The 20062-nt window shown below is 42.6% G+C and overlaps 1 protein-coding gene across 1 annotated transcript in view; it reads right to left on the minus strand.

Moving 5' to 3' along the window:
• Positions 1-20062, minus strand: part of WDR88 (WD repeat domain 88) — a 34450-nt gene that overhangs the window by 6845 nt on the left and 7543 nt on the right. Inside the window, exons 2-9 of the mRNA XM_008585527.1 lie at positions 18969-19079; positions 17457-17545; positions 16018-16081; positions 13482-13620; positions 11920-12049; positions 6518-6705; positions 4504-4586; positions 2934-3002 (exon numbers count right to left, since the gene is read on the minus strand). Of these exons, the coding sequence (XP_008583749.1) occupies positions 2934-3002; positions 4504-4586; positions 6518-6705; positions 11920-12049; positions 13482-13620; positions 16018-16081; positions 17457-17545; positions 18969-19079 (873 nt within the window). The remainder of the gene's footprint in view (positions 1-2933; positions 3003-4503; positions 4587-6517; positions 6706-11919; positions 12050-13481; positions 13621-16017; positions 16082-17456; positions 17546-18968; positions 19080-20062) is intronic.

Here is a 20062-nt window from a genome sequence, read left to right on the forward strand (position 1 = left end):
TGTTGCTGAGTTTTAGAAGTTCTTTATATATCCTGAATATTAATCCCTTATCATTTATATGATTTGTAAATATTTTCTTCCATTCTGTAGGCTCTTTTGACTTTCTCGATAGTATCCTTTGATACACACAAGTTCTTTATTTTTTTATTTTTTTTTTAAAGATGACTGGTAAGGGGATCTTAACCCTTGACTTGGTGTTGTCAGCACCACGCTCAGCCAGTGAGCGAACCGGCCATCCCTATATAGGATCCGAACCCGTGGCCTTGTTGTTATCAGCACCGCACTCTCCCGAGTGAGTCACAGGCCGGCCCTCACAAGTTCTTAATTTTGATGAAGTCCAATTTATCAGCTTTTTCTTTTGTTGCCTGTGCTTTCCATAAAAACATTGCCAAATGAAATCTCATTAAGATTTTCTCCAATGTTTTCTTCCAAGAGTTTTATAGTTTTAACTCTCAAGTTTAGGTCTCTGATCAATTTTCAGTTCATTTTTGTATATGGTGTAAAGTAAAGATTCAACTTCATCCTTTTGCATAAGGATATCCAGTTTTCTTAGCATCGTTTGTCAAAAAGACTGTCCTTGCTCTGTTGAATGGTCTTGGTACCCTTGTCGAAAATGAATTGACCGTATAAGTGAGGGTTCATTTCTGGGCTTTCTACGCTATTTCATTGATCTATATGTCTGTACTTAAGCCAACATCACACTGTTTTAATTAATGTAGATTTCTAGTAAGTTTCAAAGTGAGGAAATGTGAGTCTTCCAATTATATTCTTCTTCAAGATTGTTTTGGCTCTTCAGGGCCCCTTGCAATTTTGACATTTTTGTGGAAAAGGTTGTTGGAATTTTTATACGAATTTTGGGGGGGGGGTGAAGGAATTGTGTTGAATCTGTATATCACTTTGGGTAGTATTGACATCTTTCTATCCATGAACACAGGTTGCATTTCCATTTATTTAGGTCTTCTTTCATTTCTTTCAGTGAGGTTTTATAGTTTTCAGTGTACAAGTCTTTCACCATCTTGGTTAGATTTATTCCTAAGTATTCTTTTAGATGTCATTATAAATGGAATTGCTTTTCCTTTTCAGATTATTCATTGCAGGTATGCAGAAACACAACTGATTTTTCTGATCTTGTAACCCTGAAACTTTGTTGAGTTTATTTGTTAGCTCTCAAAGCTTTCTTATGGATTCTTTGGGATTTTCTATATATACAATAATGCCATCTGTGAATAGAAATAGTTTTATGTCTTCCTATCCAATTTGGGTGCCTTTTATTTATTTATTTATTTATTTATTCTTGTCTGATGGTTCTGGCTAAAACCTCCAGTACAATATTGAACATCTTGTCTTATCTTGATCCTGATCTTGCAAAGAAAGCTTTTAGTCTTTCACCATTCAGGATATTTATTTATTTATTTATTTATTTATTCTTGTCTGATGGTTCTGGCTAAAACCTCCAGTACAATATTGAATAGCAGGCATCTTGTCTTATCTTGATCCTGATCTTGCAAAGAAAGCTTTTAGTCTTTCACCATTCAGGATGATGTTAGCTGTGGGTTTTTCATACACACTCTTATCATGCTGAGAAACTTTCCTTTTACTTCTAGTTTTCTGAGAGTTTTTTTTTTTAATCATGAAAAAGGTTTTGGATTTTTACAAATGCCTTTTCTGTGTCAATTGAGATGATCATCTGGGGTTTTTTCCCTTTGTTCTATTAATGTTATTTACTACATTGACTATTTTATGTTAAACCATCCTTGTATTCCTAGGTTGGATTCAATTTGCTAATATTTTGTTGAGGATATTTGCATCTATATTTATAAAGGATACTGGTCTGTAATTTTCTTTTCTTGTGATGTCTTTATCTAGTTTTGGTATCGGAGTAATGCTGGCTCATGAAATGAGGGCATTGTTTTATAATAAATATAAGTAATATCTGTTTAGTAAGTCATGTTCTATTTATGTTCTCTTTTTTTGAATAGTCTTACATCTATGTATGTTAAGAATATACAATAATATATCCTATAAAATTTAAATAAACAATAAAGATTTTTTTAAAGTCACAATAAAGTGCTGTATCAGTGGACAAAAAGAAACATTATAAAATATTTTTATATTTTTCTTAAATATGTTTGTTTATTAGCTCTACTGTTAATTATGACCAATTGCTGCTATTAACTAGTCCTGTTGCTGTTTTGTTTAAGTAACAGCATTCATGTAACAGAAGAGTAAAAAATACAGAGTAATATATAATTTCAAGTAGATGCTCATTTTTATATTAAAGTAATAACACATAGGCATATAATTATTTATTATATTATTGGGGGGGTTTTGCCTGGTATGTCTGCACCCTGGTTGGCTCTCTAAAAAGGTGGTGTTAGGCAGAGTCTTTCCCACAGTCTCATAGACCCAGAAACCTCCAGCCTAGAGAATGACATGCTGTAATAAAGGTCGGGGGGCAAGGTAGGACCCCACTTCTCTGGTGCTCATACCTAGGGAACAGCCCTTAGGATATCCCGGGCTAGCTGTTACATGCCATTTGAATGGGAATCCCAAGGTGCAGTGACGTTGGGAGGGAAGACCCACCTGGGATTTTTGGCAGTCTCTGCTGCTTGTCCAAGGGCTGGTACCCTCCCTCCAAGGTCCCCTGCTGGCTCCATCACTCACGAGTCTGGCCAGACTTCCTCCAACAAAGCTCAAATATCAATGGTGCAGACAGAAATACCTGGCAGCTCCCCACATTTGCAAACAAAAGGGGTCGCTTTCCACATTCCTAGGCAGCCCCCTCAATGGGATGGCCTGGCCAGGTGTAGACGTCAGACTCAGCCTGCCCAGGAGTTTCATACTTGGTATTAATTTCATTAACATTTTTGCCATCATCAATTCTGACAAATGCAATAGACATTTTAAGCCACTCAAAGCTTGCCCACTTTTACCTTTGAAGCAGACAGGACCCATTTCTTGTTGTTGCTAACAGCAACGTCCATCACCCAGTCATTATGGCCCTGAAGAAAAATAAAATTTTAACGAGGACCTAGAGAAAATGCTTTATAAGAATAACAAAAACAAAACAAAAAAACATGTTAGGAACCCAATGTTTAACAGCAACTAATTGTGCTTCTCTGGTTTAATCACCAACATTTAGGTGGAACAAAGTGTAAAGACGTGTGATACATGTGTATATAGTGGCAATGTATGTGTGTTTAAAAACAGTACTTTGGTGTTTAGCACAATGAGAAAAAAAAAAAAAAAGATTTCATTCCCAGCTGGTCCCAGGTTTTTGTTTGCATTCTTTGTTCTAGGAAATATCACTCAGAGGTCCCATCACTGAGGGGCTTTTGGCTTAAAGTAACTGCAAACCAATCCACTGTGGCTTAAGCAAATGAGGGATTGTTTCCCTCAAGTAAAAAGGAGCTCAGGAGAGACAGATGCCATTGCTGCTTCAGACACTTAATGACGGCAGGGCTCTGCATCAGCATCATTATCATTTTTTGTCCTTCCCTTACGGAAAGAGGCAGAGGGTGAGGCAACATGGCAGGGTAGGAGGAAAGGGATCAGAGAGAAGGTCAAACTGCTATGTATAACCAAAGGCTAGGAATTTGACGGTAGAAGACTAGTGAGAGAGGAGGGAAGAAGGGGAAAGAGAATAAAGCAACCTGACAGGGGGACAAAGGGACTTTTAAGCCCATAGAAGTTTAACATTCAGTTTCAAGCTATTTAGCTGCTGTGATATAAACTCTCTTTGCCTCCCGTTTGAAAGTCCTAGGAGAAGACATCTCAGAGAGAACAACCCCAGTGCTGCCCAAAGAGGCATAGTCTACGTTTGGGTCCTGGGGGACAGAGAGACCAAGAGTCACAGATGCAAGCATTCACAGCCAAAAGTGACCATGAGATCACAAGACCAGGGAGTACGCAGAAATCTTGGGGTAGGGGATGCTTGGAACAGGGGCACTGAATGAGCCAATCCTAGATTCTTGCTGTGTTGGATAATACACCCCTTTATTACATAGCCACTTTAAGTTGGGTCTCTTCTAACTTGCAGCCAAAAGTGCTCCATTGAAACCTCCCATTTTGGGGCCCCACAGCTTTCTGTTCATGCCTCATTATGGCATTTGTCCCTCTCCACGGTAATTTCTGCAGTTCTTGGACACTTTCCCACCTCAGGGGTTTTGCATTTGCTGTTCCATCTGCCTGGAAGGCCCCTCCCCAAGATCCTCACTTATCCAGTCCCTCCATGCCATCCAGTCCTCAGCTCAAATGGCCCCTTCTCCAAGAAGCCCTCCCTGCCCATCTACTGTAGATTAGTCCCTGGAGTCTGTTTTTATATGTCACCCTGTTGTGGTTTCTCCATTTCATCCAAAACTGTCCATGATTTGTTTGCTGGTTTCCTGTCTGTCCATCCCCACAGAGGTGTCAACTCCATTAGGAGGCATCTAGGTCTGTCTCACCCACTGCTGTGTCCCCAACCCCCAGCACAGAATGACTATCAGATGCTAGCACTTGTACCTTCAAGGCGAGCTTCCGGTAGCCTTCTCCTACATCCCAAATGGCCACAGTCCTGTCGAGCCCTCCAGAAATGAGAAAAGAGCCTGCAACACAAGATGAAAGAGTCTGGGTAGGTGGGCGGGGGGGTCATCTTCCCCAGCCAAGTGCTTCCTCCTCTGGTGAGATCAAAGAAGGCCGAGGATCCATTTGTGAGGTGCCACCATGGCTCACTTTGACGACACTGAAACCACTTCCTGGTGTGGCTCAATGACTTCTAGCCAATTACAGCCAGTTCTCATTGTTCACAGTAGTTATGTTCTATAGTTATTGCAAACACTGAATTGTCATACTGAACCATTGCTCCCAGGGGAAATATAGGATTAGGTTCTTGCAAGCCCCTGATCACAACATTTTCATCAACCCATTAACACCTAAACTTGCTATATCTGTGTTTCTGTTTAAACACCTTATTTAATCTTTATATTGTTGATTCATTAACATTGAACTCGTAGCCAGCAGCACTGTAGCTCATGCCTGAACAAAGCTTATGCAACACATGTATTTTTCCCGTAAGGCACATTGCAGGGTTCTTCCACTTAGAAACCCTAGGCAGCATTTCAGCACTACATTTAGGGGCCATCTTAAACAGCAAAGTTGACAACAAAAAGCACAAAAATGCAGAAAAAAAAGTGGCACTAAATAGACCACCAAAAGGACACTTTACTGTGTGAGAGCTGAAACAAGAAGACAGAGTGTCGCCTTGTTCTGCCTCAGCTGGGAATGTCTGCATCAGGTGACTCAATTTTTTCACTGCTCTGCATATGTCTGAGTGGCCACGAAAGCACCAAGAGTATTGATTTTAAGGTTACAAATAAATGTTAGCAGGTAAGTGAATTTGCATATACAGAATCTGGAATAATCATGTTTGACTATGTAATTCTGAACCCCGTAAAGCCAAGGACAGAAGCACGTGGTGCACCTCATAGTGAAGTGTAATGTAGACATAGGATGCTTCTGAAGAGGTAAAGTTGTTCAGAAATGCCCTAGCATTTCTCAAGTCAGGCATGACTTGCATGTGCACTGGCTGCATGTGCACTGGCTGGGCCACCCCAGACACACAGAGGAAGCCCCACTTCTCACTAGGATGGGGCAGTATACATTTGAATCCTGGGTGTCTAGAGCAGCTACTTGCCTCACCAGGCTAGCTTCCTATCATTGCCCCTGTCCACATCCATGCCCCTTCAACTGTCAACAGCTCTCCAATTTCCTGGGGGAAACACACTTTGCCTACTCTTGAGTATGTCTGGTTCAGAGGGTACTGTCCCGAACCTCTAGTTCTGGGGGGTGGGCAAGTCACCCAGACCTGGCCAATTAGCAATCAGAGCCTTTCATCCACCACTAAGTGATTGGTTCAGACACTGGCATACGTCCCAAGCTGAACCAATGAGGGTCTTCCCTGGGACTTGTGCTGGCACCATCAGCACCATCCTCTTTCTCCAGGATTGTCAGTGGCCAGAACCATGTTGGCCTGGACCTCCAGAGGCCATCTTTTCCTCCTTAAGGGAAAAGGCCAATATAAGAGGGAAGCTGAGTTGAGAGACAGAGTAGAAGAGTTGGGTTCCTCACAGAATTGTGTGAGGCTCTGGAACCAGCCTGCCTGAAGTCAGACCTGCTCCTGGACTTTCTTTTTTGGTGGCCGGCCAGTATGGGGATCCGAACCCACGACCTAGGTGTCATAAGGCTGTGCTCCAACCAACAGAGCTAAACAGCCAGTCCCCGGACTTTTCCATTACAGGAGTTAATACAGTTATTTTGTTGCTTAAGCCATATTGAGCTGAGTTTCTGCCCCTTGTAAACTTGTGTCTATGAATTTCCTTCTTGGCTTTTCTGTTCTCATAGGAAAAAATCTACCCTTGCTCTCAGCATCACTGGAAATCACCTATCTGTACTCAGGAAAGTCCACATGAATGGGCCATGAAGAACTCTGCCCAGCACGCCCATGGGGGCAGAGTCCCTCTACATATTAATCACTCACTGTCTCTGGCAAAGAAGCAGGAGCTCACGGAACCTTCATGGCCTTGCATCAGAGTCACACAGGCTCCACGGTTTCGAAACTCCCCTGTGTGGACATTCCATATTTTTAAGTTTTTATCCCAGGAGCTTGTACACAGGAAATGGCCACTGAAGGTAAAACAGCAGTTCGAGATTGCATTGGAATGAGCCCTGAAACACAGATGAAGGGGGTGCACATGGATCCCGCAGGACCTGAAGACAAACCTAAAGGCAGGAGGCTGTTGGGAGGGGACATCATCTCCTGTGAGCTGATGGACACCATTCCTTTGATCACTGCCTGCCATGATCCAGATATGAATTGCTCAGGCTCGCAGGATTTCTCAACCATTCCAATATTGGAATTTTGTACTGGATGATTCCTTGATGCAGAAAGCTGTCCTATGTATTGCAGGATGTTTAGCAGCATCCCTGGCCTCTACATACTAGATGCCAGTAGTCCCTACACCCAGTTGTGACAACAAAATATGCCCCCAGACATTGTCAAGTGTCCACTGGGCACAAAATTGCCTCCAGTTGAGAACCACTGCAATATTCAGAGCTGCTTGTAGCTTGAGGACAAAGCAGTGGGAAGAAGTGGTTGATAGACTAATGGCACCAAACCTGAAATCGCACCTACGAAGACGTTCTCTTCCACTGCCCCATGCCCTCATTTCTCCCCACGATGTCGGGCCTGGCTCCTTGTCCTCCATCCCCTCCCTCTCTCCTCCAGTGCCACCCCTCTCTTACTCAGTCCCCCTACTTCTCCACCCAACTGCTCTCTCCCTTTTTAAAATCTTCTCTCCCCATCAGTCTTCAGTGCTGTTAAAGCATGTTTTAATGTTGTATAGTTAAGTAAAAAAGTTTTGGGGTATTCATTCTCAATTTTTAAATGTTTTCTTTTTTTGGAAAAGAAAAAAATCTGTCAGAATTTTGCCACTTTTTGTTTTGTTTATGATCCTCAAAGTATTTTTCCTGTGATTCTCATTTCCTCTTATAAACAGTCTTCAAGTGAACTTATAAACACAACTGTGTATGTCTGAGTAAACCTGGATCGTCAAACCAATCATTTTACCTGAAGAAAGGAATGAACAAAACTATTTTCTACAGCTCAGGTTAGAGTTTTGGACTCTATTTCAGTTATTTGAAATGCACACACTGAATAAGATCAAAGGAGAAGAAACGTCAGCTTCCCAGGAATGTCCACATAAACTTTCCCAAATGCCAGTGCCTGGTGGGCTAAGAACCATCCTGACATATGCCAGAGGCTGACAACAAGCCCTCCCCAGAATCCAGACACTGTTATTGGGGCTTAAAACAGGACTCTCTCTATTCTCCAGGATGGACTCTCAAATAAATTCCACTTCTCAAAAAAGACCACTTTACTCGTACAAAACTTTAGGAAAAGTACTAATGGTGCACTTGCAGATCTGGACAAGATGAAGTTCATGCACTTCTCCCTATTCCTCCCACTAAGTACAGCTAACAACCCTGGACATTATTTATAAAGCAAACATAAGTAGACGATGAAAGGTGGAGAGAAGAGGCAGACCAGCTAGGAGTCTTGGGATGCAAGGACACCGTGTTTTCCCACTAAGTACAGCTAACAACCCTGGACATTATTTATAAAGCAAACATAAGTAGATGATGAAAGGTGGAGAGAAGAGGCAGACCAGCTAGGAGTCTTGGGATGCAAGGACACCGTGTTGTGAGTTTGTTGGGTTTTCTTTTTGTGTCATATTTCATGGACTAGGTGCTGGAAAAACCTGTAACCAGAAAACAAAAGCAAAAACAAAAAACCCACAAGTGCAGGCAAAAACAAAAAATCCCCAAATAAGCCTAGCAAGAGAGAAAATTTATAGATAATAACTGCTCTACTCTACTGGACTAGGTGCTGGAAAAACCTGTAACCAGAAAACAAAAGCAAAAACAAAAAACCCACAGTGCAAGCAAAAAAAAAAATCCCCAAATAAGCCTAGCAAGAGAGAAAATTTATAGATAATAACTGCTCTACTCTAGCCAAACACCTCAGGCAAAACTACAGCCCCATCCCCACCCCATCTCCATCAGCAAAAGGTGAGTGGGGCCTAGACTGCCACTCTTGCCAGGCTGTAACAAGGTGGCCTGCTAAAACAGAAGATTTCAACAAGATCCCGAGTCTCCTAATACCTAAAATGTCTAGGATACAACTGAAAATCACTCATCCTACCAGGAGCCAGGAAAATCTCTATGTGAATGGAGAAAGATAATCAGCAGATATCAACACCGATATGATACAGATGTCACAATGATCTGACCAGGACATTTAGGGACCATTATAAAAATGCTTATGTGGACAATTGTTATCATGCTTGAAACAAATGAAAAGATAGAAAAGCTCAGCAAAGAAACAGACGATATAAGAAGAACCGAATAGAAATTTTAGAACTGAAAAATGCAATATCCAGAATAAAAAACTCACTGGATGGCTCAACAGCAGAATGGACCAGACAGAGGAAAGAATTAGTGAACATGAAGACAGAACAATATTAATTAACCAATCCAAACAATAGAGAAAATATAAACTGGGAAAAAAGAGCAGAGTCTCAGGAACCTGTAGGACAGTAACAAAAGAGCCAACATTATGTCATTAGAGTACTGGAAGGAGAGGAGAAAGAAGGCAGAGCTGAAAAGACAATTAAAAAAATAGCGACTGAAATTTTAACAAATTTGCCCAAAGATATGAACCCACAGATTCAAGAATCTGGATAAACCTCAAACAGGACAAATCCAAAGAAATCTATACCCAGACACATCATACATAATTAAACTTCCAAAAACTAAAGACAAAGAAAAAAATTTTGAAAGCAGCGAGAGAGAAGTGGCATCTATAGAGAAAAAAATTTGATGGACAGTGGATTTCTCATCAGAAACCATGGAGGCCAGAAGAAAATGACATGACATGACAGTTTTTAAGTACTGAAAAAAAAGTATCCTGCAAAAATATCCTTCAGAAATGAAAAGGAAATCAAACTTTTTCAGATTGAAAAAAAAAACTAAGAAGATTTGTTGCCCATAGACCTACCCATATAACCATAGGAATTTTTTTTTTCTAAACAGAAAAGAAATGGTAAAAGAAAGAAACTTGGAACATCAGAAAGGAAGACAGAACATGGTAAGCAAAAAAAAAAAAGGCGGGGGTGGATAAAGATAATGGACTTTCCTTCTCCTCAGGAGTTTTCCAAATTATGCTTGACAGTTGAGGCAAAAAATTATAAAAAGCACTTATATTTACTCTTTGCAAACTTCAAAATCCGTTGAGAATGTAGATTTTCAAAATCTTCCAGCCAGCTTTATAACACTGAGGTCACGGGTTCAGAGCCCCATACCAGCCATGTGCCAAAAATGAAACAAAAAAATCTTGCAGCAAGGCCAGCTATATAATTGTCGGGGCCCAGTGGAAAATTAAAGTGAATGGTCCGAGTTCCTCAAAAAGCTAAACATAATATTATCATATGACCCAGCAATTCTGCTCCTAGGTATGTAGCCAAAAGGATTGAAAGCCGAGACTCAAACAGATACTTGTATGCCAATATTCATTGCCATATTATTCACAATAGCTAAACGGTGGAAGCAACCCAAATGTCCATCAACAAATGAATAGATAAAATGTGGCATATACATACAATGCATACTGTTCAGTCATAAAAAGGAATGAAGGGCCGACCCGGTGGCGCACTGGAGAGTGCGCCACCTGGGAGTGCGGCGGCGCTCCCGCCTAAAAATAAAAAGGAATGAAGTTCTGATATGTGCTGCAACATGGGTGAATCTTAAGGACATTATTTTAAGTGAAATAAGTCAGTCACAAAAAGACAAGTAAGGTATGATTCCACTTATATGATAATATCTAGAATAGGCAAACTCATAGAGACAGAACGTAGAATAAAGGTTACCAGGGGCTGGGGGCAGGAGGAGTGGGGAGTTATTGCTTAATGGGTACAGAGTTCCTGTTTGGGGTGATGAAATGGTTTTGGAAATAGATAGCGGTGATGGTTGCACAACACTGTGGATATAATTAATGCCAGTGAACTGTAGACTTAAAAATGGTTAAAATGGCAAGTTTTATGTTGTATACATTTTACCACAATTAAAAATTATAGTAATGTAATATTCCCAAAACTACTGAATTAATTTTATATGGGTAAATTTCACGGTATGTGAATTATATCTCAATACAGCTGTTTAAAAAATAAAGGAAGAAAGAAAAAGGAAACCATTGTTTCTGGAGGGAAACAAGGGTTACAAGATATGAGAGGGATATTTTTTCACTGTGTATCCTTCTGTACCTTTTAAATTTTGTACTGTGTTGCATGTTTTGCATTTTCAAAACGTAAGTTACATATTTTTGAAACTAAAAACTGCAAGGTTCTTTGTTCAGAAATTATTAAGAATTTTGAAACAGAGTGTGGGGCAATTCTGAGTGTGAGCCCTGCATGACCTCCGAGGTCACATGCCATGAAGCCAACTCTGCCCTGTAGCTCTGAGACTTCTTGCCTCTATATTTTCTTGCTAAAAACTACATTTCCAGAAAGAAAAAAGAAAAAAAACATAAATCCAAGGTAAATCAAAACTAGCAGTAGACATTTCATTATTTCCCTTCTCCACAGCCACACCCATTGGGGCCACAGAATGGAGTGGACTGGAGCTGCGGCTGCCTGGGCTGCCCTCACCCCCTCACTGCCCCCAGCCAGTGGCTCGAAGGAGCAGTGCACAACCCCTGACCCAGGCTTTCACTGGGTGGCCGGCACTGTGCTAAGGACCCTCTTCGTGTGTTATCGTGTTCAGACTTCACCTCTGCTCCTTTGCAGGAGAGGAAACTGAGGCCCCAGGTCACACAGGATGGGAACCTACTCCCCTTTAATGGCTGGCCAGACCACCATAGGAAAGCTGGCCCAGGCCGGCCAAGCTCATAACCGAGGCAAGCAGGCAGGGTGACTGGTATATATGCATTCTGGGATCCTAACTCCAGGGCCTGCTGGAGAGGACCCACCCCATTTGGTAGTGGCCACCTGCAAGGTAATCCTTGCAGATCCTAAGTGATCAGGTCTTGCCATTTCACAGGAGATGCTGGAAATTCACATTTTTGCGGGGGCTCCACACAATGTTTTCCAGTGTTGGCTCACTTTGAACAAAATGCATCTGAGGCCTGGCCCGGCCTGGCCTATAGGCCACAGCAGGTGGCTTTCCCCCAGCCTGCCTGTCCCCAGCCTCCTTGGAGCACCCAGGACCAAGCTGGAGATGCATCCACATGGACGCTGGCTTGCATGTGAATCCAGGAGGGCATGAATGGTGACGTCCCACCCACCTCCCTGCTGCAGGATGCCACCGGCTTCCCGGGACCCTCCTCACTTTGTGATGGTGAGCAAGGTGGCCTGGGATGCAACATCCCAAATCTTGATGCACCTGTCCAGTGAGACGGAAGCCACCTTCTGGCTGTCAGGATCAAAGCAGCATGCCGTGATTGACCTTCTGTGATGATCTGCAGTACAGGGAAAGTGACACGTTGGGCCACATGAAGCACATGGCCTGGGGAGCTCACCGGCTCCCCCAGCCAGTGATGATATCAGGGAAACACATTTCTGGTTTTCATACGGGACTGTTCACAAACGCTTCCTGAGTGCCTACCATGTGCCAGGCTTTGAACAGTGAGCACGGCTGACCTGCTCCCTGGCCCTGCAGAACTCCCAGTCTGATGGAGGAGACACTCTTGAGCAGGCAATGACCTGCCATGGGCTGAGGGCCATGAGAGGAATGGTCATGGCTCTCAACCAGCAGAAGCCTGTCCCACCCTCAAGGGTCCAAGAAGGGCTCTAAAAGCCAGCGAGGGAAGCAGGAAAGGAAGAGCACTCCCTGCAGAAGGACAGCACGTGCAAAGGTCCGGAGGTGGGCTGGAGCATGGAGAAGTGGGGCGTGCAGCTAGAGCTTCTAGTGCAAGAAGTGACAACTGAGGGGGTCTGTTAAGGGGCAAATGCGAGCTGTGGGGCAGTGCACACCATGGCTCCATGTTGATAAAAATCAACGTAAAGGACATAGGCAGAGTAGTATGGTGTGCTTAACACACACACATACACACACTCACACACACACAGTTCAGGAGGGCCACCCAGCAACCTATTAATAATAGATACCTCTGGGGAGGAGACAGGACAGGTACAGTAGCCTTTTGCTTTTACTTTACATAACCGAATTTTTTTACAATGGTTATGTGTTTTTTAAACTTTTTTTTTTAGGTAACTGTAAACTGACATGCAGGTGGAAGAAATAACACAGGGAGACCCTGTATGCCCTTCACCCAGTTTGTTCCCCCATGAAAACATCTTGCTCAATGATGATATAGTATCACCACCAGGAAATTGACATATGGTGATTATTATTTTCATATTTTAAAAATGCAGGTAAAATTATTAAGAAGGCTGAGCCTCCACACAACAAAAGATTAGGCTTTCAATGTCTACGTGAGGTTGGAGCAGAACACTTGTTTCATTTGTTACAAGATTGAATGGAAAAGCATTAACTGAAAAGGATAGGTCTCGGTTTTAAATGTCTGCTTTTATCAGTCAATGTCTCAGCTTTAATGATGCAGTTACATCATTACAGTTTCATCAAATAAAGCAACGGAAAGTGTCTCTCAGTCAGGTGACAAGCGGCCATTGCTGCTTGTCATGGTGAACAGAACAGAGCAGGGAGCCCTTGCGACCTCACCTTTGATGAATGATATGGTGGTGGTATTCTCTGCATCCATTATGCAGATTCCATGGTCCACATCCAAGCCTGAGACCACATATTTACCAGTTACATCATTACAGTTTCATCAAATAAAGCAACGGAAAGTGTCTCTCAGTCAGGTGACAAGCGGCCATTGCCGCTTGTCATGGTGAACAGAACAGAGCAGGGAGCCCTTGCGACCTCACCTTTGATGAATGATATGGTGGTGGTGTTCTCTGCATCCATTATGCAGATTCCATGGTCCACATCCAAGCCTGAGACCACATATTTACCATCAGGAGAAAATTTACAGGCGACTATGAAGGTATCATGGCTGACTTTCCACTGAAATGGGGCAACAATCAAAAGGTTGTTTTCTCTCTAGCCCAGCCACCCAGTACAACTCTCTTGAATGATGGAAATGTTCTATCTATGCACAACCCAATGTGGTAGCTGCTGGCCACACTTAGTCACGGAGCACTTGCAATGAGTCAGCGCAAAAAGGAACTGAATTTTTAAGTTTGTTTAATTTTAATTAAGTAAGTAAATAAATAAATGTAATGAATTAATCTGCATCTGGGACAGATGAGCATCTAGCAGAACTGGAAGCAAGGTTCTAGAAATGGCCAACTTTATTCCTGGCCAATTCAGCAAACATGTGTTTATTGAATGTCTGCCCTGTGACTGGCACTGTGGACAAGATACTATAGCCCCAGACCCTCACGGTCCCCTGGAGGAGGCTGGCAGCAAGCCATAAGAAGGGGACAATTAGCTACTCAACAATCTAGGAAAGGAGGATCTCTCTAGATGTTCTAAATTATGGTACTGCCCACAAATTCTTCAACAGTCCTCCCTCCAAAAGATGGAACCTAATTCCCCTCCTCTTGAGTGGGGACTGGATGTAGTGACTCACTTTTAATGGCTAGAATATGGCAGAAGGGATAGTGTGTGACTGGGTTATAAAAAAAATCATGGCTTCCTCCTTGCTCCTCAGATCAATTGCCCCGTGGGAGTTAACTATCGGGTCCTGAGGACATTCATATAGCCCTGTGTCTCCAGGGAGACCCACATGGCAATGAACTGAGGGCTCCTGCTGCAGCCACGTGAGTGAGCCATCTTGGACAGGGACACTTCAGCCCCAGTGGAGCCTAAGATGACTGTAGCCCCAGATGACTTCTTAACTATGACCTCGCAAGAGACCAGAGCCTGAACCACCCAGTTAAGCTGCTCCTAGATTTCTGACTGTCAGAAACCATGTGAGATAATAAATGTCGTTGAAGCTGCTAGGCTTTGGAATAATTTGTCAAGCAGCAGTAGATAACTAATTCTGCTCTATAGTTGGCAAGTGGCATGGATTACCTATGCAACAAAAATAAATAAAACTACTAAAAAAAAGGTTAAAGAAGAAAAAGAAAAGCACATCAAATAGAAAAACTGGCTAGAGACAAGAACAGGAAATTTATAAGAGAAGAAATAAACATTTTTCACCTACCAAATTGGCTAATTTTTCTAAAAAAACCATGGTACCTGGCATATGAGGATGGGAAATGGGGATCTCTCCTCAAGTGCCTAGGGTATGAGTTGGCACAGCTTTCTGGAACGCATTTCTTAAAAGCTCCATGATTCTGTACCACTTAAATTATCAATGAAGTTTAGTTATATATCCTCAAGAAATATTGAAGCATATGTATAAAAAATATATGTAAATGGTTCCCACTATAGCATTGCTTATAATAGAAAAAAATAAAAACAGCTTTAACATCCTATAACAGGAAATGGTAAGATAAGACCTGCCCCGTCTGTTTAGTGGAATCCCATACATCCATTAAAAAGGAGATGTTGATTTGTAAGTGGGAAAAGAGTCAGGGCCCAGAAAGCATGTGCATAATGACAGTATGTTTGCTAACAAAACATACTTGTCTATGCTCATGTGTAAAACATGTTTGTTGAGAAAAAGACACCAAGATGTTAACTATAATCTCTGAGAGGTGGTTTTAAAGTATTTTTGTTTTCTTTCATAAACTTGGCTTATATTGTCTTTCTAAAAATTTTTACAATGAATATAAATTGACCTTTGTACTAAGAAGAAAGGTTTTTTTGTTTTGTTCTGTTTTTTGTTTGTTTGTTTTTAAGGAGAGAAAATAAGAGGAAAGGAGAGGGGAATAAAGAGCTGCTATGTGAAGGACAGCAGAGGTGGGGACAGGAGGCCTGGAGCAGGCCCCTGAGCAGGGCTGAGGCTGCCTGGGCAGGGAAACAGGAGAGGGAGGGGATTTCAGACCTATTTGGAGGGACGGAAGGTGGCCCCCTCCAAGGTAAAGGCAGAGCAGATTAGGAAGAGCCTGGAGCCCTAGTTCTTCGGCCATATGGCCTTTGTCTCATGGCCTCAGCCCTACTTCCTGCTTCATCCAATCCAAACATCCTGGAACGCCATCCCTTTCTCCCCCACCTTCTTTCCGTACATTCAAACCCCTCCCATCTTTCAAGCAGAAGCCCTCTCTGCTGTTCTAGCTTGATTTCCTCCCCCATTACCCACTCTCCCTCATCTGTTTCCTCCAGACTTTGCAAGAAATGGCTACCATAGGGTGCTGTTTATATCTGCATCTCGGGTCCCTGAGAAAATCCTCCTTTCCTGGAAGACTGGAGCTTTTGTCATCTCCCCTCACCCCGGGTCCAGCCCAAAGCTACCTAAGGCCCAGTCAAGATCCCATGCCACAATGACCCCTTGGGGCAGGGCATACGTACCAGCAGCTTGCCTGTTTCAAGGTCCCAAGCCCTCACTGTTTTATCATAGGATGCTGCAATAATTCTGGAAATAAAATGACAAACACTCAGTCTTAATGACAGAGACAATTATACCTGTGGTTTCTAGGAGAACTTTTTCTTCTTTTTATAACTGAGGACCAAGATTGCAAATAACACAATAATCTTTCAAAAGATGGTTCATGATCCCCACTGGGAACCAGGGAGTTCTCACTGAAAACAGAGAGAACCTAATACAAAAGGCACTACAGCACCATTATATTCCTTAATCCTTCAGCCACAAAAGAACGAAAATATGTTCTTTTATATTTAGGGCTTTAAAAGTATCATTTGTTCTGTTCTATAATTTATGTCGTCTTCTAAGGGGATCTCTGGAACTGACAAGGATCAATCACTTCCCCTCTCTGTTCACATGTCTATCTTTTTACAGGAAAATGCTTTAAAATAGACTGCTCATTTTGTTCTGAAATGTTTTCTTGTACATTTAGCAAAAAAAATATAAATGTACCTTTGTCTTCTTATATTGCATGTTTCTGTGGCAAAGTGTGTCCTCTGTCTAAGATAAATTCTCATGAAACTCGAATCCCCATACTAGTTTTATTTTAGTATATTAGTTTTGTAGCTGCTGCTCAAGGTAAAAGTAACCCCATTTCAAAGCAAATTCCCAGGTTGGCTGGTTAGTTCAGTCACTTAGATAGAGTGCAGCCATATAACACCAAGGTCACGGGTTCAGATCCCTTTACTGGTCAGCTGCCAAAATAATAATAATAATAATGATAATAATAAAGCAAATTCCCTTGTTTGTAACCAGCCCATCTCACATCTGTGTGAGTGGATTTAAGCAAATGCATCCCAGAGGCCCTTCTCTGTGTGTCACTGCCTCCCAGCCTGACTCTTTCCAGATGACAGCTCAGGCATGCTTCTGCTTCCCCAGGCCTCAGTTTCCCCTGGGAAATGAGGGCCTGGACTAAATTGCTAACACTCCTTGCAGCTGCACCAGTTTCCATGTGACTACAGAAAAGAAACTTCACGAAGAAAATTCAGAATGGTTTTGTATAAGCCACAATAAATTTTCCTGGCTTTGTATAAGCCACAATAAATTTTCTCTTTAAAGCACTTTAAATTTTCAAAGTGTTGTCATGTTTACTTGATTCTCACAGCAGAAAAATGCAAACCCTGCGGCCAAATGGTTTTGTATAAGCCACAATAAATTTTCTCTTTAAAGCACTTTAAAATTTCAAAGTGTTGTCATGTTTACTTGATTCTCACAGCAGAAAAATGCAAACCCTGCGGCCAACATAGGGGAATATGGTTGTTTATTTGCTGTTTAAAATTTTTTGAAAAGCAACCAAAACTGTCACTGACATGCCTGTACACTGGCCTGCTTGCTTGCTCTCAGTGTAAAACAAGAGAAAGGTCACCTTCTGCTGTCGGCCGTGACACTGCACTCTAAAACAGGAGCGCTGGGCCCTTGCTCAAAATCTCGAACCACAGATCCATCAGCAGCATCCTCAAATCAATGGGAGAGAGAGGGAGAGAGAGTGGTCACTGCCGTGTTCACTGAAATCATGAACTGAGGCCAGCATCAGCGCTCAGCTTCTCTACAGAAGCAATATACGAGAACCACATGGTCCTGCGACTCCCACTCAGCCTCAAAGGGTGAAAGGACTTTCCAGCACCTCCCCCAAGCAGGAAGAACACCCTCACCATCCTTGGCATACACAGAAAACAAAATTCCACAGGCACCAGATGGCAACTTACCACTCTGGGAGCAGAGCTGCAAACAAATAATTTTCTCATTCTCTGACGCTTTGCAGAATCTAGCAGTATCCTTCAAGAACTTTTTTTTAAAAGTTCACACCCTTTGACCCAGAAATTCTACTCTAACGGGGTCTCTCCTAAGGAAATAACCAGAATTGTGGTCTTTTGCCTCAAAAGGTTCAGCATGCATTGTAGGTGATGGCAAAAACACTGGCAACAGTCTAGGTGTCCATCTAAAGGGAAATGGCTAAAACAAATTGTGGCACACCCAGCCGTGGGGTACTGTCAGCGGCCACCGATCATGCTGAAGGTCAGTAACAAGCGAATTCAATGAGCGCAAAGCAGGAAACCAAAGCAGAAGGGTGTCTGTGGTAGCAAAGATGGTCAACAGCTTTTCAGGATAGGCAGGGGTGGAAAGTCCCCTTACAACAAATGTTATTGGTGGTGAGGGTGGGGACACTGGGACATATTTCCTGGGACAGAGAGAGGATGGCTCATGGGAAGGAGGGATAAAAGGTAGCAGAGGCATAAGTGACTGTATGGGGTGGGTGGGCATGGGACAGGCGGGCAGAAAGGGTAAGGAGGCCACCGTGGGGAACCAAGGACATCTCGATGAATGCTCCTAATTTGGGGGCAATGACCAAAATGGAAACTGGCAGATTTCTCCTTATGGAGACAAGAGCCCTTCAGCCAAGACAGACTGAAACCCCTCTGAGTCCTTCTTGAAAGGGCACACGGACCCGAGCTGACAGTTCGCCAGAGAAGTTCCGCTTTATTCAAGGACTGCATGTACATTTATAGGGAGCTGCGTTCAGGGTTGGATAGGGGGTGGACGGGCGGTAGCTGATTGGACGGGGCTGGGCAGGAGGTGAGCCTTGACCTGTGACTGGTTGAGGTTTGGCGTGGGTGGGCTTGTTTACTGCGGAGAAGAACCCGGAAGGGCGCCATATTGCTAGGGTGTGTCCCTGTTCAGGTGCCCATAGGGTCCCTACACTTCTGCTGACTCAAAAGGAGAAAAGAACGTGGAAAGAATCTGAAGATAACAAAGCAAAACAACAAACCTCTGGGATCCTGGAGTGTCAGGGAACTCAGTACTGTGGGACTGTCCACAAGAGATGCCTAAGCTTATGAGATATTTCAGTTCCAGGAGAAACTAACACCAGGCCACCTACCCACAGCTTCACAGTGGAGTCATAGGAGCCACTGAGGAGCTTCGTATCATCCACACAGAAGTGACAGGAACTCACAACATGCTGGTGCCCACTCAGAATTTTAAATGGGATCTGAAAAAATAATTCAAATGAGTTCAACAAGGCTGCAGGGTACAAGGCCAATATACAAAAATCAATTGTATTTCTAAACACTTGCAATGAACAATCCAGAAAAAAACCTTAAAAACTCCATTTACAAAAGCATCAGAAAGAATAAATTGAATAAGGGAACTATAAAACTTATACTCTGAAAATTACAAAACGTTGTTGTAAGAAATTAAGGACACAAATAAATGGAAAGACATCCCATGTTCGTAGATGGGCAGACTTAATATTGTTAGATAACAATATTCTCCAAAATGATCTAAAGATTCCAAACCATTCCATCAAAATCCAAGCTGACTTCTTTGTAGAAATTGATAAGCTGATCCTGAAACTTATAGGGAGGTTGAAGAGAACCTGAATAGCCAAAATAATCTTGAAAAAGTAGAACAAAGGCAGAGGTCTCACACTTCCTGATTTTGAAACTCACTGCAAAGCAACTGCTGTGGATTGATTGAATTGTGTTCCCCAATGTCCATAAATCAGAAGCTTAATTCCCATTGTAACTGTTGAGAGTAGGAAATCCTAATATGGTAATTGAAAGGTGGGCCCTTGAAGAGGTGATTAACTTGATGGTTTAATAGTGGTTAGGGGCATGGTTCTGAGGGCTTTAAAAGGAGAGCATGTGAGAGTCTCTCTCTCTGCTCCACCATTTTCTGCCATGTGAGACCCCTGCATTGCTGTAAAGCCACTACCAAAGAAAATCCTCACCAGATGTGTTCCCTGGACTTTGGACTTCCCAGCCTCTGAAACTGTAAGTGTGGAATATACTATAAAGCATAGGTACTTCACAGGGCCTGGTTTTCCAAAGCCTGGCAGTTTCAAACATTGACCTTGCAAGGACTGGAAATTTCCCTCAGGCTATAAGTCTCTGTTGCAAGATAAGGATTGTGGCACAGCAGGTTGCTGGCTCAAAGGACAGACTACTTACTGATTGTTATGTAAAGATACTT

The sequence above is a fragment of the Galeopterus variegatus genome, unplaced genomic scaffold (genome assembly GCF_000696425.1).
Source record: "Galeopterus variegatus unplaced genomic scaffold, G_variegatus-3.0.2 Scaffold3605, whole genome shotgun sequence".
Lineage (NCBI taxonomy): Eukaryota > Metazoa > Chordata > Mammalia > Dermoptera > Cynocephalidae > Galeopterus > Galeopterus variegatus.